General features: G+C 41.9%; 2 protein-coding genes across 2 annotated transcripts in view; both read left to right on the top strand.

Moving 5' to 3' along the window:
- The window catches only part of LOC109036532 (zwei Ig domain protein zig-8), a 599,285-nt gene that overhangs the window by 518,978 nt on the left and 54,058 nt on the right, over positions 1–26,249 (top strand). The window lies entirely within an intron of this gene.
- LOC140224810 (uncharacterized) lies at positions 19,759–26,166 on the top strand. The gene has a single exon (XM_072301502.1). It carries the CDS (start codon positions 20,917–20,919, stop codon positions 26,044–26,046), a length of 5,130 nt encoding a protein of 1,709 aa, XP_072157603.1. The 5' UTR covers positions 19,759–20,916; the 3' UTR covers positions 26,047–26,166.

Below are 26,249 nucleotides of genomic sequence, written 5' to 3'. Positions count from 1 at the left end.
CGTTTTGCCTATACCTTGTCGAGAATAGGCCAATTTGTTCCATCATTGTAAGATATAGTGTCTGCTTTCGGAACCTCGTTTCAGCTACTTTACTACCTGATCAAATGAAAGTGAACCCAATGGAGATGTTGCATGTGTGAGGAATTTGCGATTTGACTTTTGATTCTAATGTAAAAGTTCGCGAGAAACACGATGGTGCCACTGGTTTTCTCTGAAATCAACTCCCATGCTCAAAAAAAGCTCTCAAGTTGAGGCCACATTGGTGGGGATATCCCACACTATCCTGAGAGTCCCCCTCTACATCAAGACAAACTATCCATGCAAAGATAGGGAGCGAATACATTAGCAGTGATGCCGTGTTTTCAGTTTTTGAATGAATGAAAGCGAATTCGTTTAAACGAATGTTTCGCCCATGAATCTGAGCATAAAATGCATTGCTTTTAGTAAGAGGATCCAGTGTTGGAACGGAACTTACCTCTCGCTGAGTCGAAACGCTACGACTTGTAATGAAACTTGTAATAAAAACAAGCTTGAAAGCGATTGCAAAATGCAATCTCGGTTCTCATATTTCATGATTCTCGTTCAAAGCAGGAACGCAAAAAGGAGAGGGATTCATCTTTTACGATCCATCCGTTCTATTTAAACCCACCTTAACATGCTGAAAAATTTTGTTTTGTCACAAGTAAAATTAACAGAGCTATGCAATGAGAGAACCGTTGACTTACATCGTATATTGAGGCATTTTTAATTCTATAGGAGATCCTTGAGCGAAAAAGTGGTAACCACTGGTTAGACTAAAAGATAGTGGAAAAAACCTCTGACTGCCGGTTGCTAAAATCCCAAGCCTATGCGGTTTCAAACGCCTTCGAATTAAAATACTTTAAACTCAACATTTTAAAGCCTTTTGCTCAAAGTCACCGTTCCTCTAACTTATTGTAACTTGCTTTCACAATATCACTAATTCTCATGGTCGCCGAGTTCTTAAGTCAGAGTGGCTCAAAGATGAAACATCTCACACTCAGATTTTGATTGCATTCTGCTCAAAATGAGTTAGCGATTTTCCAAATCTTAGGACTCAAACTTCATTTAACTCGCATTCAGACTGTAAAGGCGTCGCACTCCGCCTTTGAGGTCGTCGAACGCAGTCTTTGAGTGCCTCGAGCTTAGACTTTGAGTTTCTCGAACTCAGACTTTGAGACCCTCGAACTCATACTTACAGTATCTCACACTCAGACATCAAGTTCAAACGGTCAAAATTAGAATCAGGAGGAGTCTGACTAAAAAACGACTCCAGCGGGCTGATTTTTGAAATTTATAGGCAAAGCTATAGACAAAGAAGACAAAAAGGGATATTGTTGGAGGAAGCGGGTGGTTGGAATAGACGAAGAAGGTAGGTAATCGTTTGTGCGGATTCCTTCGAAATTTTTAAGGAATTTGCTTCAAAGTATGGAGAATTTTCACTGAAATTTGCACGAAAATCCGCACAACCGTTTTCATGAAAAAAAATTAACTTGCCCGATTAAATTTGGCAATAGCTGATGTGGCTTGGTTTCTTTCTGTTTAACGCGGTCCAGTTAGTTCACAATTCTATAGGAACCAACCATTTCAACCAATAGGGTCGCTCCCTTACTCTCTGTGTCTTCTTCGTCTATGGTTTTGTCTGTGGTCTTGTCTATGGTTTTGTCTGTGGTTTTGTCTATGGTTTTGTCTATCGCTTTATCTATAGATTTGTCTATCGCTTTTTCCTGCTTTTGTCTATCAATTTCAACAATCAACCCGCAGGTGTTTTTTTCTTCAAAATCAGAGAGTGAGCGGCAATGCGGCCCGGAAGGAGGGTCTCTTGGCAAGTCCGAAACGGAATGAAAAGTGCTCTTATCATTGAGCCGGAATTAGCCGAGAGCTGACTGGAAAGCGGCGGAGTCAGGAAAAAACGGCTGGAAATTCCGGGCGTCGGGATGCGCTCGGTGGTTCGTGTGCGCGGCGCGGCGGGCGAAATCCCTGCTCGCTCCGACGTTTCCCGCTAAAGTATTGGTCCGGGGAGACCCCGACGCCGGCGAAACGTACGGAACGCCCGCCCCGAATCGCGGCCCCCGCCCCCCGCCGCGGGAAATTGCGCCCGGCGGTATTCCCCGGATTGTCTTGTACTTGCCGCCCCGTTAAATAACGCCCGATCCGATATTGAAAGTATCCAACAAATATCCGAGCGCCGCAAACGTCCCCAATAACGCCAATAACGGTGAATCATCAATGAAACGGCGCGCCGCAGCAGGGACATCGGGATTAAAGAAGGGCCGCGGATAACGATCCCGGAGACTCGGCGTTTTTCTTCGTGTTAACTCCTTCTGGCCCGCGTCGAGAGGGTTGGCACGGTCAGAGAATACTCGGAAAACCGGGAAATGTCAGGGAATATAAAATAAGGAGACCATAGATATGGTGTTCTGAGCAAATTTTGAATGAAATCGAACAGATAGATTTTGAGATATCGCTGTAGACAGATTTGGGGGACGCCGCACAGACGGACACACATTTTTTCAAGTATGGTTATTTTGACTCCTGGGACCTTAAAACGTCTAGAAATGATGAAATTTCAACTTTTTTTTTTTTTTTGGAGGATGACAATACTTCCTCTCTACCCTAGGGGAGCGAGAAAGTAAAAATCAGGGAAGACCTGGATGTGTCGGGGAAAATGGAGAATATAACCCGTGTTGCACTATCAAAATACTCCATCAAAATGTCAAGGTCAAGAGCTGTGATTGGTCCAAGTCATCGAATAAGCCAATCACAACACCTGACCTTAGTATTTTGATGGGTAGCTTTGATAGTGTGACACTGGCAAATGTCAGGGAAAAATTGTCAAGTCACCTTTGTTTCCTTTCTTGAATGGGTTTGACCGACAAATTTGGCCCCAAAACTATTTCTAATTATGAATTTTTAACCATCTGGCATACCTTTAAGTGTCAGGGAATTTCACCAAAATGTTAATTTAAAAAATCAGGGAAAACCTGGATGTGTTAGGGAAAATGGAGAAAATGTCAGGGAAAAATTTTCAAGCCACCCTTATTTGCTGTCCTAAATGGGTTTGACGTCTCGACCGACAAATTTTGCCCAAAAACTATTTCTAATTATGAACCATCTGGCTTACCTTTAAGTGTCAGGGAATTTCACCAAAAAGTGTCAGGGAAATCAGGGAAATGTCAGGGAATTTAATTTTCTAGACTCAGTTGCAACACTGCGTGGAGACTTCCTTCGATTATTCGTTGCTGAGGATTGGTTTAGTTTTTAAAAAAATGGAACTTAACCTATAGAGGCCCAAGTCGAGTGAAATTGACCCCAGGCTTGGTAAAAAACACGTGGACCGTGGGACTTAATGGGGCCGGGACATACAAGCTCGAGGTATAGATCAACAGACACATCCTAAAAAAAGAATCAGACATCAATTGAAAACAACACATTAAATTCGAGGGCCAAAATAGCCGAAGATAGGAGAAACGTATTCGGGCCTCGATTTGTAACTTTTCTCTCGAATCTTAAGGTCTTGATGCACGATCAAATTCCCAAACCAATTACTATCAAAGTGTCGGAAGTCATCGGTCTTAAAATCATTATTTTGCTTACTTTTAAAATAAAAACTTGGCAGAAGTGTTATAACTCGCGGCAGGAAATGATAAATGGTAGCACTCTATTTTTGATCAAAGAGGACTGTTGCATGGTGACCGTCTGTCATCAACTGGTCTACTTTGATTGGAACTACTTGAATTGGTTCGGAATTTGATCGTGTATCTATCCCTATAGCGACACTACATTGAAGCCTTGAGCGGAGCATTGCGAGTTCACGCCTCGCATCATCGCGCCTTCAATTTTGGAGATGCAACACGGACATCCATCAAGCACGAATAGTCGTATCTCTGTGCCGTCATCAACGCGCTTTTTTTTGCTCCTTGTCGAGATGAAAAGGCAAAATGAATGGCTGCGAATAAATTGAAATCTTGTATGAGAAAAACTTTGGAACAGTTCAAAAGGTTTTAGTTTTCGGTCAGATTTTTTCGTATCTCTCCAAGTAAGCTGATTACGGACGATTGAGAAAGAAGTGCCCGCATACAGTGCGGTAAATTTAAATATTTTCTCGTTGCAGACTGTGCAAGCCGTGCGTCAAGAATAGTATTTTAGACATTTTTTTCATGTGCGATTATACAGTTTTAAAATTTACTTAGTTTGCTGTATTTCTAGGAAGCAACATACCCTTTATGTTTTTAAATACTGTGCTTTCATAACTTCGCACTGGATAAAATTGCATGTTGGAATCTTAAATGCGTTCTGAATTCTCTCCGAGGATCAACCGCCCAGGTTGTTGATAGGTAAAGGTATTTATATGGGGCAAATAAACTTTACCTGGGGTGAAATGATGAAATCTTTGATAAATATCGATGAATTCCTTGAATTTTATACCAAGGAAGTGAGATTTAAAGCCTCATCTCTCGAGCTAACTCCGTGCCGAACTTAAGGTTTTTCAGCTATCCCTTTTATCTGAAATATGATCTTCTCAGCTCAAACTTTTCTTCTCGCTGGGCCGTAAAACCTATTCTACTAGTTGCCATATTTTCAAGAGATGAACATGATTTAACTGGACCTCCTCGTGTCTCTAGAAATTATTTTTAATATAGTTTCGATTGATGTCGAGGAATTTTGATCCAACCAGTGACGCTAAAAAGCTTTGAAACATGAGGTTTTGATAAAAAAGACATGCCAATACAGAAGAATTCATTAAGGAAGGTTAGGATGCTTCTTAGAGTCGTATATTAATACAATACCAATATTAATGGTCGTTTCTTAAACAGCTTCTTCCCTCAGGGGAGTCCTGTATGATTTCCAATGTGACTGGCTGACTCAGTGAGATTTAAGGATGCCTTTGATGTAGCAACGCACAAAAGAAAATATTTGTAAACCTTTAGTGAAATTCAGCAGTTTAACTCTGAATATAGGTTCTTGTAAGAGATCAGAATGAGTTGAGACCACAAAATGTACAAAATATAAAAGTACACGTGTACAAATACAAATTTTAAGGTAGGCACACCGCTATTTTAAAATTTGCAGAATCCTTCACACATTTTCCCTTTTTTGTATTTTTTGTTACCGCAAATCTATGTGAACCCTAGCAAGAATCTATTTTCTAAGTTTTACTGCTGAATTCCATAAGTTCGGAAAATCTATCCTTTGTATGATGCTTTACTAAATATATCATTGACCCTCTCTCGTTCCGAATGAAATTTTCGTAAGGATGGAGCTGCCCAAGAAACAACTATGAATCCGGCATACTTTGTACAAAACCGTCCCAGAAAAGCCGTTTCGTAAAATTTTCACGCACTAGTCGCACTATGATTCTTTTGGCGCCCATAATGTCCCGCACTGAAACAATGGTCACATGATTTCGACGCAGCTTATCCAACTTGGTGTTGTGCATCAACTTATTGCTACTATTCAACAAATTAGTTAGAGCGGCTTTAATTAGTTAGTCCCCGAAAAATCGGTTGGAATAAAACTCTAATAACTTTGGCGCATAGTACAAATAAGTTGGTACACAACAATTGGACTTTATTTTGCAATTAGGAATTACAATTTCTGACTCATTCGTGAAAACACTCATGTACACAGGGAAACTAATATTACATCCGTTGTTTCTTATCTGAGCCAGAAATTCAAATTTCAAATTGCAAAATATAGTCCAATTTGGATGAGCTGGGTAAAGTTAGTCCAATCTCTTTTTTTTTTTTTGTGGTAATACTTTCTTTCAAACGTAATCCTTCCCAATGTTTTTCCCGGTTAAAAATGAATTAAACCGCTTGAGTAATGCAACCTAAAGTATGCTCTCCCACAATCCGACAAGGCAACGTCACCGCTGGATAAGGGATGAGTTCTGGGCCTGGCAACAAGTACCGAAGTACCCGCAGCACCTCCGCCATATCACTCCCTAAATCTCCCGACTTTTCACCATCCACCGAACCGCAACCCGCGAGAAAAGCGCAAAATTTCCCGGGACAACGGCAAGCGGGAGCCGAGCTCCATTCGGTGCGGGGGGGGGGGGGGGGGGTACGGCGCGGCGCAGCGCGGGCAAGGCGCGGCTCGTTAAACGCACCCAGCTTTAAGTTGTTCAACTTTAACTTTGTTTATCCTTCACCTGATTTCGTCGCCCTTCCCCCGGCTCCGGCTGCTGTCACAATATCCGCGCGCGACCCGAGCCACGCCGCATCACCGCGAGTGAATCCCGTCAAAATGGAGTGCATTTGCATAATTCAACAGCTATTTTTATCCCCGACCGCGGCGCCATCTCGCGGCGCTTTTTCAGATGACACTCGGAAACCTCCAGAGTACCTGCACAGGGCACGGGATCGTATTCATAGTTGTTTCTTAAACATCTCTTCTCCTTCACTGAGAAAAAGTTCCTGTCGGATCAACGGAAAATAAACCGACGAGACAACAAAGTGACGCGCAGATTCGGGAAAAAAGTTGGAAGACGAGTCCCGATTACGTCTCTTTCAGAGACTAGAGACCCTCCACTAGTGCCATGGCAATGGTGGGAGCTTTTACTTTCGGGACTTCAGCATTTTACTGTTGACTTACCTACATGGTTGATGTTCAAGAATGTGTTGGCAGTTTCGTTTTGCAAACAAGCCAAAGATGGCCGAAGTTTGTGAAATTTGTTTGGCTCATGATGTTACCTGAAGCTCATCATCCACCATGTAGATTGGTCAACAACCGAAATAAGAGCGATGACTGAACGTTGCTTCCTTATAATTGTCCATAAGGAATTGTTGAATCCCCGAAAGTAAAAGCTTCCACCTGTCACCAAGTGGCCAATTAAGGGTATCTTGTCTCTGGTCTCTCCTGTCTTCGGCTGTGTTTCTCACGTAGCCTTTGGAGCACCGCTACAAATAAGACAAACCGAACCAACACACATGGTAATCGAGCAAGAGAAAGAACGCACGTTGATGACGGCGCAGAGATACAACTATTCGTGCTTGACGGATGTCCGTGTTGCATCTGAAAAATTGAAGGCGCGATGCCGCGAGGCGTGAACTCACAATGCTCCGCTCCATGCTAACGATGAGGTGTCTTTTAGATTCGGGAGAAAAGTCAAGAAACGAGGCATAAACATTAGCGAGCATGAGGATTTTAAAACACGAGGCGATGGACAAAATAGACAACGTTGACGTTAGAAAAATCTACAAAAATTTCGGACAAAATAATGATGAATCAGATATCAGAAGAAAGTTGTAAGAACTTGAATCCTTTTTTTTTCGTAGGTGTGAGGTTTTTTCGCGTATTTTATACTCCTTGCAACGAGCATCCTCTCATAAAATTAGATACTTTTCCAAAAATCAGTTATAAAATGTTTTTTCCTGGAAGTCGGTCCCCAAATTGAATCAGTGAGAACGAAACCACACCAACTCGAAAAAATCAAAATAATCAAGACACAAGCAAAACTGCACAGTGGTAGGAGAAGTTAGCACAAGAAAAAGATTTTTGGTGACGAAAGACAAACATTTAAGGACACTTTAAAGGTCCAAGTTGGAACAGATGCGTTAACTTCAATGGCTTTTATGAAAACTGACTCTCTTTAATGAAAATGGAGCATTTTTGAGTTACTGAATTGGTGTGTTTTCGTTCTCGCCGATTCAATTCCTGTGGCTACTCCGTTTGACATACTGCAAGGAGAAAAGAGCTATATTTTTCCAATGTTTGACAATAACCAACGAGGGTCAGAGGAAGGCCGTGCCGGATGTTGAATCGAACTTCTTTTAATGGACCCTAAACTGACGCATGATTCAACGACGCACAAATAATGTAAAGCCCCACATTTCTTGAAAAGAACAATCGGGTCGCACAGTGAGCTTGAACTCTCTTTTAACCATCATCAAAGGTTTTCAGGTTTTTGATAAGGACAGGAAATTAGAGTCTGGTTAGGTTAGCGTCTAGACTATTGAGTCGCTAAAAGTGGCTTCATGATCTTCTACCTCATATATGGCCATTAAAAGTTTCATCGTGGCGAAATTAATATGCCTGACACGCGAAGAAATAAAGAAGAAATGAACATCATGACAAATAGTGTTTCGTCAAAAGTTACGAGCAATTAGTCAATGACCAATATTAATTATGATCTGTACATTCCTAATAATAATCAAGGAATCATCAGGGAATGATTAAGCATTTTCAAGGAAGTTTTGAACATTCGGTTTTGAGAAATTTATCAATTTTTCGGGAAAAGAAGACTTATGAAAGCTCCATTAAAAATACCATTAAATTTCCCAAAAATTCCACAAAAATTCCGGGTTTCCATTTGAAAATCAGATAGTTACGGAAATCCAACTGAATTTTTTCCTCCGAAAACTGTCGATGAACAAGTAACATTTTATAGTTCTGAACTACTACCTACTTACTACTTTACCACTACTTTTACTACTACCACTATAGTACTAGTACTTTGATAGTACTCCTGAATCTTTTCCTTCGAAAATTGCCGATGAACAAGTAACATTTTATAGTATCGTCAAGGAAATTATTGAAAATATCACACTTAATCGTATTTTACGATTTACGATTGTGAAAGTTATGAGATACTTTGCAGGTTAAGTGTATATTCAGGGATACTAAAATGCGGACTCCGATTACCGTGTGAAATTGGAAAAGCCTCCCCAAAAAATTAGGAAACCACTTTTCCTACACACTTTTTTGAAAATTTCGAAAAAATTAGAAAAGTTATGGAAATTTTCCCTTTTTTCGGAAACATTTAGAACTGTCTAAATTTATTCCACCAAGTTGTCTGATGCTCCCAACATCTTTTTCGGAATTTCTTCAAAGTTTTAAATATCTCTCACGATTTGAAAAGAAGAGATTCAAGTATTTTTTGCAAAGTCTTAAAGCGCTATTACATGGTAAATTTTTAGCAAGCGCGTACTTTTCATCTTCCGCAGAAAAAATCTCGTGATATGGAAAAAATTCAGGAGCGTTTTTCTATGATTTTTTCAGAAAATCGTAGGGATTTTGATTATTTTGAGAAGAATTCCCCCCGGTGGTGTGCGTTGATCCCCCGGGAGGCCGAAACGGCCGCGTGTGCGACGCGACGCGCGCGTTTCATTTCGAGTGGAAATGAACCGACCATGGGCATGGGCATGGGGTTGAAATTGATAAAATACGTGGAAAAAGCCGCCACCTGTTGGGTTTCCACTCCTGTCACCAAGGTAGCTAAAAGAATTATGTGCCCGATCCGCGTCCCACCGCAGTTCACCCCCACCTTCTCCACCTCGCCCTCCGTCGTGTAGAAATTAAAGCACGGACACATACACCAGGCCTCATAGCATGCGTGAGCAAGTAAGAGCACCCGCGCACCCTGGAAAAAGTGAATAAACGAGTAATGCCCTACTCAGGTAAAACACCGTATAAGCCCTCTGGCGTTGCCAAATTTCCTTTGATAAAATACGAACTTCCTGGTAAACTCATGAATATTTTTTCTTCCAATTGTTTAGATAATTTTGTTCGCAATTTCACCTAAAGGTTCTGAAAATTCAAAGGAAAAATATTCATAACTTTCCACAAAAATGGAAATTTTTTCGAAGGAAATTTGGCAACTCTTGAATGTTCATACGGCGTTTTTCCTTACCACGGCGGAGTAGAACTCTTACACTCTGCTCGCTCTGCAGTCCGCGGATTACGAATTCCTGGAACTAATTATTACTTATGAACTCAAACATTCATAACTGATTCAGCGCCTGAAAGCGCCTGACTAATGGGCTCTTAAAACCACAACGACTGCACACACCCGAGCGTTTTTATGTTGAAAAGAACTATGTGCTCTTGAATCAAATCAAAAGGAATCGTGTACACGAGATTTGTCTGGCTTTTAGTTCCTTTTGATTTAATCCGTTTGCACATACTTTCTTTTAGTATTTGTCCCGATGTCACTTGGAACTACGTATCACAGATTACAGATTATTACACATATCTCGAGGGGTTGGTTGTTAATTACCTGTCGGGAACATTCTACGTGAGTAATAATCAACGAGGCTATCGGAGTAGAAATGTCGTTCCTGTGAACTTGTCCCCAACATGAAGGGCTCACTTTTACTGAGCTAACATGAAGTTGAATATCGCTCATTGCACTCGTATCACAGACCGATCTCATATTAATATACACAAACTGATTGGACGCACGGGTCGTAAGACAGTATGTTGGAATTTTTTAGCCGAAGTGCGTTACAAATTCAGCATAAAGCTGAAAATCTCAATATAGAGGGAAAAACCTCATATATGAGCACAATTTTCCCTCAAAGAGATATGCAATTTGGTGCAACATTAGTTACGTCGGTTGTAACTAGTGTTGCACGTTGAGGGAGAATTGTGCTCATATGAGCTTTTTCCCTCTGTATTGAGGTTTTCAGCTTTATGCTGAATTTTTAACGCACGTTGCCTAAAAAAAAACTCCAACATACACAGTCTTACGACCCGTGCATTCACCGCAAGTAGTTCATTGCACTCGTATCACAGACAAATCTCATATTAATTCACACAAACTGATTGGACGCACGGGTCGTAAGACAGTGTGTTGGAATTTTTTTAGCCAAAGTGCGTTACAAATTCAGCATGAAGCTGAAAATCTCAAAACCACGGGAAAAAGCTCACACACAAGCACAACATTCTCTCAAAGAGATACGCTGTTAGGTGCAACACTAATAACGACCATTCAAGAGGGCAACTGCAGACGCGTTTCGGCCTTATTGGTCAATCCTCAGTGCATTGCATTGTGCTTGTGTGTGAGCTTTTTCCCTCTGTATTGAGATTTTCAACTTCATGCTGAATTTTTAACTCACGTTACCTAAAAAATTTCAACATACTGTTACATTGATTTAGTTTCTAACATAGCCTTGAATTGAATCGTTTGATTATAGCCATCTCAGAATTCGTAGATCTAAGGCATAAAGCGGGAGGGAGGCCCTCTTCAAAATTGAAAATTTAGGCTTCTAATTTGCCATCAAAGTATTTTTACCAATAAATCATCCTCAATAACCCGGAAATCAATTCTATAACACTGTTTCCAAGTATAAAACGATATAACGAGTAAGTGGGACTCTAAAAGCAGCAGAAACTGAAATCGCTCCGTTGTGTATTTTATATTCATTATTTGACGTATCTTTCGACATTAAGTCCGAAAATCAATCCTTAGGTATAAGTATTTAGAATCAAAAATAGGTAAAAGACAAGGACTCAAATCATATATTCTATGTGATATTACATGTAAGTCAATTTTGATACTGTCCAGAAATGAAGAGTCTTACTTTTTCCCCGTAGATCATGCTTCTGTAGTCAGGAGGTTTAACCTTGGATCCAGTGGCAATTCTTGAAAATTGGCAACAATGTTTTTCATCCATTTAAATTGCGCTCAAAACAATGCCTATTCCAAAATCGATATTTTCAATGGATTTAAATGGAGGAAAAATAGCGTTGCAAAAGTGCCACTGGATCACCCTGTATATTCAGAGTATAGTGAATCGTATCAATGAACACATTTTAATGGTTCATCGCGGGAGGGTATATTTTCCTTTGATTTTACTTTGAGAATCAGTGATTTCATCAACGCAACGATATACCGAATTATTTTTCGATGTACGTTAGGTATCCAATATCTCCTAATATATACCCGGAGAAACTATTGATAAAAAGAGAAGCAATCCGAATCCATAATATTGTGTAAAGTGAGATAAAACGGTTCATTTGCAGGCCCGAAGGAAATTCATAGTCCTTCATTCTGGGCTGTCGTGAAAACCGCGTATCGCCAATAGGATTCCCGCAGGAGATAGGAGGTTTTGTGTCAGGAGTCCTTCATTCTGAGCTGTCGTGAAAACCGCGTATCGTCGATAGATTTCCCGTGGGAGATAGGTGGTTTCGTATCGGGGGCGGCGCGGCGTGGATCATCACCGGACGAGCGGCGAGCAAACATGGAAACAAAGGCTCTAAAAAAGTAGACTCATTTGTCTCGCTCGCACTGCTACCGAAACAAAGCTCAGAGCCTCGAACTGCGGGGGATTGATAAATGATGGTGAATTCAAAAAAGGGAAAAAGGGGGGAAATTATCAATTCGACGGACGCGTGACGACGCCGCCGAGCGAATAATGATTGAATATGCCTCGTATTTTACCCGCAGAGAAATGTTTTTTGCATGAGGACGAGCTCCGGCCGATGTTTATTCCATCGGCTGCCCGCCGAAAGTTGCAGAGCAGTCTCAAGGGCGTGAACTTGTGATCATCTTACTCGGGCGATGGACTTCGGGAGTCGAAAACCTCGTCGAATGGAGAGAAAGAACTAACAAGTTGGATTTTGCAATCGCTAGCGATGGCAATATTCGCCATGGGAACGTTAGCTTCTGGGATATGAAAATGTTAAGGTACAGTTCGTTTGTAGTATCTTCTGAATTGAAGGGGCTATGTAATTTTGTGTTGACATCTCTTTTTTAACATTTTTAATTATTTTCTTTGCATACAAGAAAGCTGTTATGTACCAATTATTTATTTTCGTTGGATTATATATGGTTTTCGGAAGTTAACGCATTTAAGTTTCAGGTTCGCTTTTTCGGCGTAAAGTATACATAAGGTATCCCAAAAAACTTGTTCTGTAACTTCGAAAGTAAGATAGATACAGACATGATCTTGATTCCATTTTAAAGATCAACTCAATGCTCATCGATTAAAACCAAGATCAGCTCAATCGGATAAAAATTGACCGAGTTATGGCAATTTGAAATCAGCGAGGAAAGTTTACGCCTACGGTTTTTAAGGAAGATTCTTCATCGCCGTAAATCGAAAATTCGGCCGATAAAGTGATGCTTGTTGTGTTTTTTTATTTTCGAGGTGTCATTTATCAACATTTTGTACCATCAAACACAACAGTTGACAGTGCGTATTATTGCAAAGTACTAAAGGAGTTGAGAATGCACATTTCCCGGAAACGGTCGGACTTGAAAGCTTCGTGGATACTCCATCAAGACAATGCGCGGCCTCACACATCGAGCTTAACACGTGAATTTATGAGTAAAAATGGAGTTGAAACAATCCCTCATCCCCCTTATAGCCCTGACTTGGCTCCATGTGATTTTTGAATGTTTCCTACGCTTAAAAAGGAGCTTCGCGGACGAAGATTCGTATCGAAGACCGAAATCCAGAATGCAATTCAAAACTTTTTCAACTCCATCCCAGAGGAAGAATTCAGGAAAACAATGTTGGATAAGTGGCAAGAGCGCATGAAAAAGTGCATCCGGTTTGATGGACGGTACTTTGAAAAGCAAAAGGAAGTTATGGAAGATTCGGAGGAAAGTGGATAGGAATATTAACTTTTCGAATCCTGGTAAGCGAAAAATCTTCCTAAAAACCGTAGGGGTAAACTTTCCTCACTAATTTCAAATTGTCATAACTCGGTCAATTTTTATTCGATTGAGCTGATCTTGGTTTTAATCGATAGGTATTGAGTTGATCTTTAAAATGAGACTAAAATCATGTCTGTATCTATCTTACTTTTGAAGTTACAGAACCAGTCCCGGTACTTTTGGGACACCCTACGTATGATATTTTTACTCTACACATATGCCCGAATACGCATCGTAAGGGACCTATGTGCTTCCTAAGTTGCCAAGTATTAATTATTGTTAGATGATTGGTCTAAAACATTCAATACAACCAGTAAAAATTAGCTGTCCCCTACGAGATTCGAACCCCCGCTCGCACAAAAAGTGACGCTCTCCCAGAATCAGAACAGTGGCGTAGCTAACTGAGCTATCTCGCCGCTCGGATGAGAGTGGAGAAAAAGAGAACAGTTAAGTGATCTCGGACGCTGAGCGGGGCTTCACAAAAGACGACCTTGAGATTTCAGCAGTTCGGCCACTGGCGTCCTAAGAGACAACGGATTAAGCGCATTACTCTGTGAGACATTGTTTACCTATGCTGTCATATGTCACAAGGTTCATCACACCATGCATTTGCGATTGCGGCAGTAAGCTGAGGCAATATTTCTGTATTCATGGATTAAATCCATCAATCGAGTTCTGATTTTGGCTCATATATCCGTAACGGGTCCTCCAGAGCAATTTTCCACCTTGTACGATGGTTATTATTTCTTTATATCTATGTTTAAAATTTGAGGTGGGATAATGGCGGCTTCTCAAGAGCAACGAGGTAGGCGATCTTTTGCACCAACGAACAGAAAACTGATGGCGAAAAATAGCCAATGAAAACCTCCCAAAAAAAAGAATTTGCCTAAAAACGGAACTTCGTGGTTCTGCGCAGATTTACCAGTCAGACACGACATCTCAAAGTGGAAAAAAACTCGCTGAAAGCGAATTTTAGAAATCAACACAACTTGACATAGAGACATGATTGGCTAAAAAATACAACGGTTTTTGATACATCGGAAAATCAACCAAAAATCGGAGACTGGGCGAAACGCTCAAGGTCGCAGAGGTATAGGGAATCCCATAGCGAAAGCAACGGAACGATTGTAATATCATGGGGAACTCCGTTCCCATGACAAAAAACAAAACGAAAAAAAAGGGGCTTGATTAGACAGAAAGTTGGTGTAACGTAGCTAACGTGCCTTAAAAATCAGCATAAAGCTGAGAATCTCAGTAGAGAGGGAAAAAGCTCATATGGGCACAGTTTTCCCTCAAAAAGATGTGCTGTTTGTTGGTGCAACACTAGTTACGACCATTTGAGTGAAAATGGAGGTGTTGCATGTGTGAGGAATTTGCTATTCGACTATTGATTCTTACGTAAAAGTTTGCGAGGAACACGATGGTGCCACTGGTTAGCTCTGAAATCAACCCCCAAGCTCTAAAAAAGCTCTCAAGGTGAGGCTAAAATGGAGGGGATATCCCGCGCTGTCCTGAGAGCCCACATCTACATCAAGACAATCTCTCCATGCAAAGATAGGGAGCAAATACATTAACAGTGATGCCGTGTTTTAAGTTTTAGAGTCCCCAAATAAAGTTGCAGCCCTGTCAATTTATTTGCTTTGTATCTTTGCATGAAGAGTTTGTCTTGACGTAGAGGTGGACTCTCAGGATAGCGTGGGATATCCCCTCCATTTTGGCCTCAACTTGAGAGCTTTTCTTGAGCTTGGGAGTTGATTTCAAACCATCGTGTTTCTAGCGAACTTTTACATAAAAACCAGTAGTCAAATCGCAAATTCCTCACACATGCAACATCTCCATTTTAAAGCATCTTATAACGTCACATTCCGATCAAAGTATCACGAGCACCATGCAACGTTTCAGAATTCCCGCTGCCATTTTATATTTGTTTCATAGACAGTTAAGGCAAAAATAATGCTAGGTAACTTGAAATACAGCAGTTAAAAGGTTAACATGCCTTATTCGGTGGAGAGATTTACTCGAGTTAGGTTCCAACCTAAGAATACAACTATATCAACTCCGGTGTGTTGCACAGTATCACGCGCATTTGAAGGCGTTTTATGATGGTCCGACCACGACCCACGAAGAGTTGATGAGAGCTGTTTGCGCTGCATACTTTCACCGAAACTCTATTGAGATTTTCAGCTTTATGGTGATTTTTAACGTTGGCTGCGTTACCAACTTTCAATCTAAAATTAACTTGTTCGTCTACTACAATCAGTTTGTAAAAGGACAAGGGGATAGGGAGTGGTTTACATGAAACAGGGTCAACGGAGTTTAAGCAAGAGCAGGGATTTTGCACTTCAATCAACTGATTCCACGTCTAATTTCACTAGAAATCCAAAGGTGCATTTAATGTGTCTAAGATCGCATGCACAGTCGCTAAATGAAAGGATTAAACTTAAAAAAACTTTTTCTGTGTGCTAAATATGAATTTTGTTGCTCTCTCTGAATTTTGACGCATTAAATGCTAATTTTTCCCGCAGAATCCTCTATTCGCGATTTCCCGCGACATCTTTGGGTCAATTTTCTCCTGCGCCCAAGCTTTCCCTCTTCTGAAGCCCAGAAATCGACCGTGCCGAGGAAAATTTTTGCATGATATTCCAATGTTGCCAAAGTTTCCTAGGAAAAAAATATTTTAGAGATATTGCCGTCGCTCTGACGTAAAGGCGTATCTCGATTTCCGCATGAACCCCAGAAAACGTGGATCCATAAGTAAATTACTGCCGCGCTAAGGAAAAACGCCGTATGAGCCTTCAGGCGTTGCCAAATTTCCCCCGGCAAGTCACTAATTTTCAGGAAAATTTTTGAATATTTCTCTGCGAATTTCTCAAATAATTTGTTTTGTAATTTGATCTAAGACCTCTCGAAATTTCAAGAAAAAATATTCATAATTTTCTTTAACAATAAACGTTTTATCGAATAAAATTTGGCAACTCTCGAGTGTTCATACAGCGTTCTTCCTTAGCACGGCAGATTAGGACTCACGTGGGAATTGAGATACGCTATTACGTCAGAGGAGCGACGATATCGACGGTGGAATTTCCAGACCACGTATCTCGTTTGCGGTGTTTAAAAATCTTTGCTCCCATTTTATTTATTCGAAGGAGCAATTTTATTTCTTGAAGTTACCACGGAGTTTTCTTCACACGGAGAAGAAAAATCCCGGAAGTTTTCAAAAATTGACGTTGAGTGGTTTTCCGTCCAAAAAACAAAGTATGACAGGAAATCTACGACGTCGCAAACCGAGATACGCGGTCTGGTAGTTTCACCGTCGATTTGTACGTATGCATATTCTTCGTAGACATTTTCAGAAACCCTTAATTGAATCGGGAAATTTTCCACAAAATGTATCAGTTTCCCGAGTACAAACAGCGCGTTTTTCCGTAGAACGACAGAAATTGACTGCTAGGGTCCCCTTACTCAAAACTAACAAGGCGGCGAAAACAGCCGCGCGATGAGAGGCCCTCGATGAATGCATTAATTGGAGGATAAGATTAGATCAATCGGGTATCGCTGGCAAAGGCTCAAAGGCGACCGTTCGTTGGGTTTGACGCGGATCTCCCCCCCCCCGGGGGGGGGGGGGGGGGCAATGCGTTGGCGCCCGGAGGTAAACTAAATAATTACTTGTTGAATTCCGGCTGGAACGTGATTCGAGTGACAATTATTCGACTCTCGGAATCGAATCGCCTACATCCGGGTCCGTCGTCCGAATCAGCGCTCGCCGCCCTTGCGCGTGTCTTGGAAAATTTTAATGAGACCTCCGGCGACCGACCGCCGCAACCCCCCCCCCCCCCTCTCCCGGGAGGAGATCGCTTTGAAAGGCCCCGATCTCACCGTGTCTTGCGATTTCAAGTGTCCGCAGTTTATTTTCGCCTCCCCGATAGTCGTATTCGTAGTCGTTTCTATAATGTTAAAGCTTCCTTAAGCAATGCAATTCTCACGGCTTAAGGGGGTTTCAATGTTCGAAGAGCGACTGTAAATACGACCCAAAATTTAATTGTTTCACTGTATTTATTTACTCATCATAATTTTACGAAACCTGCTTCATACCTGAACAATCACCCTCAATCTACAAACTGTTTCGTATCATATTATGAAAATCAGTCCTCGTCTTCGCTGGAACTCATATCGATTATCCAGTGGCGTGGCGTGCTTTACGATGTATCGCTTGTTATGTCATTTAAAATTATGGAAAAGGATCTATAAACAGGGTGTTCGCAGCGAACACCTTAATAATCGATTCTTTGCCATATGTTTAAATGGCATAACCATCGATACATCGCAATTCACGCCACGCCACTGGATAGTCGATATGAGTTCCAGCGAAGACGGGGACTGCTTTTTCATAATGTGATACGAAACAGTTCGTAGATTAAGGGTGATTGTTCAGGTATGAAACGGGTTTCGTAAAATTATGATGAGTAAATAAATACAGTGAAATAATTAAATGTTGGGTCGTATTTATAGTAGCTCTTTGAACATTGAAACCTCCTTAAGTCGTGAGAATTGCATTGCTTAAGGAAGCTTTAACATTACAGAAACGACTACGACTACGATCCTTACGTATTCTGCCGTGCTAAGGAAGAACGCCGTATGAACGTTCGAGAGTTGCCAAATTTCCCCGGATAAAACAAGTATTTTTGACGAAATTTGAGCATATTTTTCCTTGAAATTTTCAGATATTTTGGATTGAAGTGCGAACAAAATAGTCTGAAAAATCTGAAGAAAAATGTTTAAAATTTTCCCCAATAAATTCGTATTTTATCCGAGGAAATTTGGCAGCGCCTGGAGGTTCAAACGGCGTTCTTCCTTACCATGGCAGTAATTACAGCCTTGGTCTTGTAACTGTTTTTATAATTTTTAACTGGAATACCTGTATTAATTCATGTTTATTAAAAACGACGTGTGATAATAGTAGGTTGATTTTGATTAAAGCCCTCTTTAGTCATCACTTTAAACCATAAACATTATGAGATTCTCAAATCGCCTTCATATCATAAGATAGGCAATAGCACGTACTTAGGAGGTAGAAAAGTGGTATCCCTAAATTACATACATTGTGTGCTCAGATGTCCGGTTGCAATCGTTTTCTCTGAAGCTTCACCTCATATCGGGATTTTTCATCCGAACTTTTGAATCTTGAATATTTGCTTTTCAGATCTTTTTCTTCAAATTATCACTATTTACCTCAAATCTAATGATTGAAATGTTACGGTTAGGTCACCATACACTAGAGTACCTGAATAGCGAGAGTTTAAACAGATGTGAAACTCCGAAAATCCATGAGGCCTTCACCGATGCCTCCGCGAATAAAGTTAGGGCCCAGAAATGCAGCCAATCTGTGACTTTCAATTATTCAGAGCGATTTACTAATACAAATGTTACGGACCATCGTTTATAAAACACGTATTTGACTTAGTTTTTGCATAAATTTACTCATTTTTGCGGAAGAACGCTAATTGTTGTACATTCCTAGCCATCTTGGCTAGAATTGGAATCTGCAGACCGGCAGTGAAATTTTGTGCGTCAGAAGTTGGTTGGAAGGGTGGCTGCACTTTTGGGCCCTAAGCCCTCCATGAAGCGATCCGTCCATACTCTCGCTATATAGGCACTCTACTATACACCCTCTAAATTTTTAGCACAGTGTGACGGAAACAAAACGTTCAAAAGGAGTGAATGAGCGCCGGCACACGGTACAAGAATCATAAGCTCTCACGGTGGCAACATTGTTAGATTAAAGCCTACATTGACCAGCCCGAGCGTGGCACAAAAGCCGTAACAAAGGGGATGAGGGACGCGCCGCTTCAATTTGATTAAACTTCGTTCGGGAATTTTTCTGGACCCCGTGCCCCGTGCCGTGTTCCACTCTCCCGCGCTAAGGCCAAACCGCGTATCTACCTGCGATTTCTATAGGAGTTGTGTGATTTTTGCGTAACTGGACATCGGCCGATTTGACCGAGTTGCGCGACAGATGGAGTTTTAATATTTTTAATGTGAGCCGTTTAATTACAGACGACTGGATGAGGGCCATCAGAAAAAGGTTCGAGGTCAGAGTAAAATTTGTGCGTCAGTTTTCTGATTAATTGTGTTTCGTTAAAATTTGACATTCCCCTCCCTTTTTTCCCTCTATTGAAGAGCGCCTGTCCCAAAATTACTGACAATATTTTGGTTTTGGGTTAAGATCATCGGTTGATAACAGCTCTGTAACTCTGCTGTGATAAGAAGAACGCCGTAAGTCCATCAAAATTTTCCCGCGTTTTTTGGAATTTAACACTTATAAAATAAAAATGTTCTACCCATGCACCTTGTAGGGGCATAGGACATGCCCATTTTCTAGAAGTTACTCTTTGCGTTCATTCTACCGTTTTCTAAGTGTTTTTCACCCAGTGAACTCCTTTTTTAGAAGTTTCCTTTATGTTCATTCGCCCAGTGAGGCAACAATGCGCTATAAGCTTATATAAGATAAGCTTATATAAGACCTGGTTACGTGACTAGTTGCGTAACCACTATGCCTCGTTGCATAACACATTGACGGTTATGCAACCACTCCTATAAAAACCCATGCGGTCAGTCAGACAAGGGCCAGTCTTCCTCTTCACTCCTCTCGGCACGCTGGTGAAAGCTGTCATCTCCTGGTACGCTGGTCAAAGCTACCACTTTCCCTACACTCTCTTGGTACGCTGGTTAAAGCTACCACTTTCTCTCCATCTCTTGGTACGCTGGTTAAAGCTACCACTTTCTCTCCATCTCTTGGTACGCTGGTTAAAGCTACCACTTTGTCTCCATCTCTTGGTACGCTGGTCAAAGCTACCACTTTCTCTTCACTCTCTTGGTACGCTGGTTAAAGCTACCACTTTGTCTCCATCTCTTGGTACGCTGGTCAAAGCTACCACTTTCTCTTCACTCTCTTGGTACGCTGGTTAAAGCTACCACTTTGTCTCCATCTCTTGGTACGCTGGTTAAAGCTACCACTTTCTCGTCACCCTCTCGGTACGCTGGTCAAAGCTGCCACTTCTCTGAACTGACCACAAGTATATTCTTTTATTTCCAGATGTCACTTTCATTTCCTTTTTGAGCACGCCGGTCAAGGCTGCACAGGGACCTGTTTTCTTTGCTTGATACATTCACAAACTTCATTGTTCACGTCTTTATTGTCCTGAAGATATTTTAAGTTATACGCCGGTCAAGGCTATTTATGCGTTTTATGTTACCGTTATATTTATTTTCCATGGGCGCTCGCTGATGAAATCCGCATCCGACTGTCATTGACGTCATCGTGGTTCTGAGAGCGCCCATCCATTTTCCTGGTTAGACCCTGGTCCTCCGAAACTATAAGATACGCGACATGGTCCTCCGAGCCGGATCACCTTAGTTATCAGAGCCAGAATCTTGTAGGCTCTTACATAGCTACACCGTTATGCAGCGACGGTAATACAGTTCCCTCATTTTGACTTATCTACGATTCCACAATGGCGACTCTTGAAGCGGCTAAAGTCCAACAAGAAAAGCTATTCGATAGGTTACAACGACTCTATGACTTTACAAAGGATATAAAGGGAAATCAAGCCGAAGACTTTCTGGTCCGAGCTGGAAAAATAGAAGAACATTCTGCAGATTTTGAGAATTATGCGTTGAAGTACTGGGAACACTCGTTAGCCCAGGCCTCTACAGAAGCAGAGAAGAAGTTGTGCACCGATTCCTACAAGGAGAAGTGCAGGGCTTATGAAGAACTCTATCACGCCGTAGCATATATGGTACAAAAATGCAAGAAACTCGTCAAGACAGCAGAATCCGCGGAATCTGTTCGACATAACACTGAAGTCAAACTCCCCAAGATAGAATTGAAGACCTTCGATGGAACGCGCACCCAGTGGCCTGTGTTTTATGAAAACTTCAAGACACTGATACACGACAATAAGTTATTATCTTCGACTCAGAAGCTACAATACTTAAGTTCTTCGCTGAAAGGCAACGCCGAGAGCTACGTCAAGAATGTTCAGATCACAGAGGCCAATTATCCTATTGTATGGAAAGCATTGATAGACCACTATCAAGACGACCGAGCTTTAGGCTCAAGTCTGCTGGAAACGGTGCTCAGTCACCCTCCAATGCAAACCACAACAGCAACGACACTTACGAATTTAGTGCACACCCTCTACGACGCAGTTGAAGCACTCAACGCCCTGAAATTCGAAAATTTGGACGACTTCATACTACTCAACATCGCCTTAAAAAAGTTACCTAACTATTTAAGGAAACTCTTCGAGAATCAACTCAAGGGAACAACTATTCCCACTTTCAAAATGCTGATGGATTTCCTTCGCAAACAAGCGAAGATAGCAGAAATCACTCAGACTCCAAGTCCTCAACCACATCAAACTAACAAGGAAGAGAAGACAAAAACTCAACCTACAAAATCCAAGGTTTACCTCAACCACACAAACCAAAAAAAATCAGAATGCCCTGTTTGTAAAGGACCACATTCTATCTACAAATGTGACACATTCAAGAGTCTCACTACCGCCGCAAGGGCAGAACAGGTTAAGGAGCTAAACAGATGCACACGTTGCCTGGGAGGCCACTCCAATGAATGCAAAAGCAAATTCAGTTGTAAGGAATGTAACATGAAGAATCATCACACTCTCCTCCACGTAAGCAAAACAGAGAAGATTAAACAGCCCACGTCTCAAAATTCGAGCAATATGGTAGCAAATTTGCTCGCACCTACAGCGAAAAATCATAGAACCTTACTGGGCACTGCAATAGTTGCCATTAAAGACGCTGATGGCGAATATCAACATATCCGCGCCATTTTGGATTCCGGGGCTATGTCATCATTCATAACAAAAGACTGCGCTCAGCGCCTCCGTTTGCCTGTTCTGACCGATCGCACCAGCATAACGGGCCTGGCTGATAAACCAGTCAAATCTCTAGGAGCGGTAGAGTGCTTAATAAAACCCCGTCAGCGGGATAATCCAAAATTGCTTGTAAGAACCATTATAATTCCAGTCATCACAGACGGTCTACCCTCAGTCAAAATATCGTCGGAAGTTAGAAACTTTTGGAGCACGCTAGACTTGGCAGACCCCGACTTTGATACGGTCAACGCCAAAGTTGACATGTTACTTGGCTCTGAAGTTTACTGCAGTATTTTATCCGACAAGAGAAGGATAACCAACAAACTAGGACACGGACTTCAAACCATCTTTGGTTGGGTGTTGATGGGAAAGGTCCCCACCATCAAATCTCCTAAAAATCAAGCAACGTTTATTTGTACTGAGGATCTACTCCTGAAGGAAATTCTAATAAAGTTTTGGCAGACTGAAGAACCCTGCCATAAGCCAGCCATAAGTCCCGAGGATGAAATCTGTGAAAACATGTTTCAAGCGCTCCACTACCGTGAGCCTTCTGGGCAATATGTGGTTCCAATTCTCTTAAAAACTGATAACCCTGTGCTAACAGGCTCGTATGAACTAGCAAAACGGCAATTAATTGCTATTCAGGCACGATTACGAAAATCACCTGCTGTTCAGATCAAATATTCAGAATTTATGGAGGAATATGCAAATCTAGGTCATATGCTACCATCTACAAGTCACGGTCTGGCCGCGTACTATATTCCACATCACTCAGTTATTAAAGAGTCTAGCCTAACTACAAAATTAAGGGTAGTATTTAACGCGTCAATGCCGACGCCTTCAGGCCTTAGCCTGAACCAAGTATTATATACCGGCCCGAAATTGCAAGCCGACATTGTACAGTTGATTATCCGCTTTCGGACGTATAGAATTGCTTTCAAGACAGATCTGTGCAAAATGTTCCGACAAATTCTTATCCGCCCTCAGGATCGAAAGTACCAACACATATTATGGGAGTCGAAAAACGGTGATCCCGTTGTAGACTACGAATTGCAGACGGTAACGTACGGCACCGCTTCTGCCCCATACTTAGCGAATAGAGTTTTGAAACAACTCATTATTGATGAAGGACATGACTTTCCAGACGATGTCCGTCGTGTTATCAATGAAGAAACTTACATCGACGACTCCTTATCGGGAGCAGACTCTATTGATGACGCCATCAAACTCAGAGATGGAATCTACCAAGCGCTTCATCGGGGCCATTTCGCCCCACGACAATGGGCCAGCAGTCATCAAGAGGTACTCGAAGGCTTGCCCACGGATGATATTGCTTTATCCTCCGATTCCGTGAACTTTGATCGGTTCCTTGAAAATTCACTTGGCGTATTGGGCCTGAGATGGGTACCCGTAACGGACTCCTTCTCTTACAATAAAATTGAATTCAAGTCAAAGTTCACAAAAAGAGCAATTTTATCCGACATTGCTCGGGTTTTTGACCCATTGGGTTGGGCAACCCCTTCCATAATCCTTGGAAAATTGATAATACAAGTCCTATGGAATCTAGGTATTGGCTGGGACGATCCAGTACCAACGGATATTGCAGATACTTGGAGCTGTTTGATCAGCCAGATTCACTTGTTAAATGATCTTACAATTCCAAGATTAATCACTAACCCTGACGCAAAAAGCATCACTCTAATTGGGTTCGCCGACGCATCACAAAAGGCCTATGCAGCAGCCATCTACGTAAGAGTGCCTGTAAACGAAGGGTTTGATTCGAACCTGCTAATGGCCAAATCAAAGGTAGGCCCCACTAAGCCTCACAGTATTCCAAGAATGGAACTATGCGGAGCCGAACTTCTTGCCAAAATTATACCCGTGGCAGTGACTTCTTTGGAGCCAACCCCTTATAAGATCGAGAAAATTGTTGCGCTCACGGATTCAACAACGGTACTCTCCTGGTTGACCACCCCTGCTTTCAGACTTAAAACATACGTGGCAAATCGCGTGGTGAACATTACAGACGCAATTCATACTGAATCGTGGTTCCACGTCTCATCCGCCGACAACGCTGCCGATATTCCTTCCAGAGGAATATTACCACAAAACTTGGTAAATAACACAATGTGGTGGAAAGGCCCAGCTTGGTTGACAAAACCACAGCAGGAGTGGCCTATTTCCAACATCACGGCGGTACGTAAATTGGATGTCCCAGAACTTAAGCCTGAGGTCAAAATTCTTGTAAGTACGGAAAAACTTCCAAACTTGTACGACACAATTAACAAAGTGTCCTCTTTAACCAGGCTCCAGAGAATAATTGCTTGGGCTCTTCGCTTCCCTACTAATGCCAGAAGCAAGGAAAAAGTTTCTGGACCCTTATCCGCTGAAGAACTGAAACAATCGCTACTAATCATCATTAAAGAGGTTCAAAGGCAACATTTCAGTGAGGAATTAGAGTTAATCGAAAAAAATAAGCACGTTCCGAAATTAGCGTCTCTAAACCCCTTTATCGACACCCGAGGTGTCCTCAGGGTGGGGGGTAGGCTAACGCATTCTGACCTGCCTTATGAAGCAAAACACCCTTGCATTTTACCTAAATGCCATTTTACGGAAATCATTGTGCGTCATTTTCACGCCTTACATTTGCACGCAGGACCAAAATTACTACAGAGTATAATTTCTCAAGAATTCTGGATTATTGCTGCCAGAAATGTTATTCGTTCGCAGCTCCATAAATGTGTAAAATGCTTTCGAAACAAACCGCACAATTGTATTCCTATTATGGGAAATTTGCCCAAATCACGGGTTGTCCCAGCACGATGCTTTCTAAAGGTTAGCACAGACTTTGGCGGACCTTTTCAACTGAAAGAAAGCAAACGGCGCAACTCACGTGCGTATAAAGCGTACATTTGCCTATTCATCTGCATGAGCACTAAGGCAGTGCACATAGAACCCGTGACTGACTTAACCGCAGAGGGATTTATCGCGGCGCTGGACCGTTTTACCTCCCGCAGAGGGTTGTGCCGAGAAATCTATTCTGACAATGCCACTAATTACATAGGTGCTGAGAATCATTTTTCAGACCTGTACAAGTGTCTAACCGAAGGCGACGAAACTGAAAAACTCAAATCTCGTTTAGCCGATAGACAAATAACATGGCATCACAGCCCTCCATCCGGTCCTCACTTTAATGGACTAAGCGAGGCCGGAATTAAATCGGTCAAATTTCATCTACATCGAGTCATGGGCGACGAAAAATTAACAATGGACAGCTTTTCTACGCTCCTATGCAAAATAGAGGCAGTCCTAAACTCACGGCCGCTGTGCCCCATCACAGCAGATGTAGAGGAACTTACGGCGCTGACTCCTGCTCATTTCATAATTGGAGCACCATTACTCAGCCTCCCCGAATATAACTGGGAAGATACTCCTAGCAATAGACTTTCAAAATGGCAACACATCCAAAAGATGTCCCAACAACTGTGGCAGAGATGGTCAAAGGAGTATTTATCAACATTGCAAACCCGACAACACTGGACACAGGAATCACCGCCGCTTCGAGTCAATGATGTAGTCGTTGTAGCTGAAGACAACATGCCTCCTCTGCATTGGAGCCTCGCGCGGGTTACCGAGCTTCATCCCGGCGCTGATAAGGTGCCGCGCGTCGCGACGATTCGCGTGCGTGATAAGCTCCTGAAAAGACCCGTGGCCAAGCTTTATCGGCTACCAACTGACTAAGTTCGTTAGCGGATTCAGTACCTCCCAGACTGCAGCGGGCTTCACGTGTCGGGCTCACTAAAATTTACCTGCAGTCGCTAGTAAACTATCGAAAGTTATTAAAGTTTAAGTTCATTTTCACTCGTTTGTTTGTCGTTTTGTGTCTCACTCAAATCCTTACGGTCAGTATATCCTTAACCCCCCTCCCCCTCTGATATCCGACT

This window comes from Bemisia tabaci, chromosome 6 (assembly GCF_918797505.1).
Source record: "Bemisia tabaci chromosome 6, PGI_BMITA_v3".
Lineage (NCBI taxonomy): Eukaryota > Metazoa > Arthropoda > Insecta > Hemiptera > Aleyrodidae > Bemisia > Bemisia tabaci.
The sequence above is the reverse complement of the archived record's forward strand: the minus strand, read 5'-3'. Positions and strand labels throughout refer to the sequence as shown.